Source organism: Larimichthys crocea, unplaced genomic scaffold, assembly GCF_000972845.2.
Source record: "Larimichthys crocea isolate SSNF unplaced genomic scaffold, L_crocea_2.0 scaffold7627, whole genome shotgun sequence".
Lineage (NCBI taxonomy): Eukaryota > Metazoa > Chordata > Actinopteri > Sciaenidae > Larimichthys > Larimichthys crocea.
In genome coordinates, this window is record NW_020860073.1 from 1 (window position 1) to 678 (window position 678).

Consider the following 678-nt stretch of genomic DNA (forward strand, 5'->3'; position numbering starts at 1 on the left):
CTGAGACGGGAGTTTGGACACTGTTATGTCTGAAATCGTAACGACTTTTGTAAAAACCCAATGCCCAAGACTTATCATTATCTCCAAATCTTTCATTTACAGTGTTATTGTCTTTGTATGTTACAACTACTGAAACTCCTCCTTCGCCTTTCTCCACCTCCCAGTAACAACGTCCAGTCAGATACTCTCTGCTCAGGACCTGAAGCCATCCAGTGAATCTGTCTGGGTGACTAGGATAACATTGTTCTGTCATCATGAAAGTTACTTTTTTGTTCTCTTCAAATAATAATAGACGTGTATTTGCCGTGTTTGGATCCAGTGTGAGTTCACGTGAATATTTTAAAAACTCAGCTCTGGTCTTTGGCTCTGGTTGTGGCAATAAAACATCGACTTCACTCACTGTCCATGAGATGTTTGTCCATTTCTCTCTCAGAACGTCCTGTAGTTTATCTCTGAGCTCTGACACAGCAGCTGTCACATCCTTAAAGTACCTCAGATTGATGGGTTTGATCTTGATAAATCTTGAAATGATCTTGCTTGTAGTCAAAAAGTAATTTTGGAGAAACTTGTGGTCCTCTGTGTGTGAGAGTTCCTTCAGCTCAGCGTCTTTCCTCTTCAGCTCAGTGATCTCCTGCTCCAGCTTCCCCTGAAGCTCTTTGACTCGACTCACTTCAGTTT

At 41.7% G+C, this 678-nt stretch overlaps 1 protein-coding gene across 1 annotated transcript; it reads right to left on the bottom strand.

The window, feature by feature from the left end:
• Positions 1–3: 3 nt before the first annotated feature.
• Positions 4–667, bottom strand: LOC113745444 (tripartite motif-containing protein 16-like; the record flags this gene model as incomplete). Its single annotated transcript, XM_027276989.1, has 1 exon — positions 4–667. A coding segment is annotated over one exon (664 nt), but the record flags the coding sequence as incomplete, so codon positions are not given.
• Between the last annotated feature and the right edge of the window lie 11 nt (positions 668–678).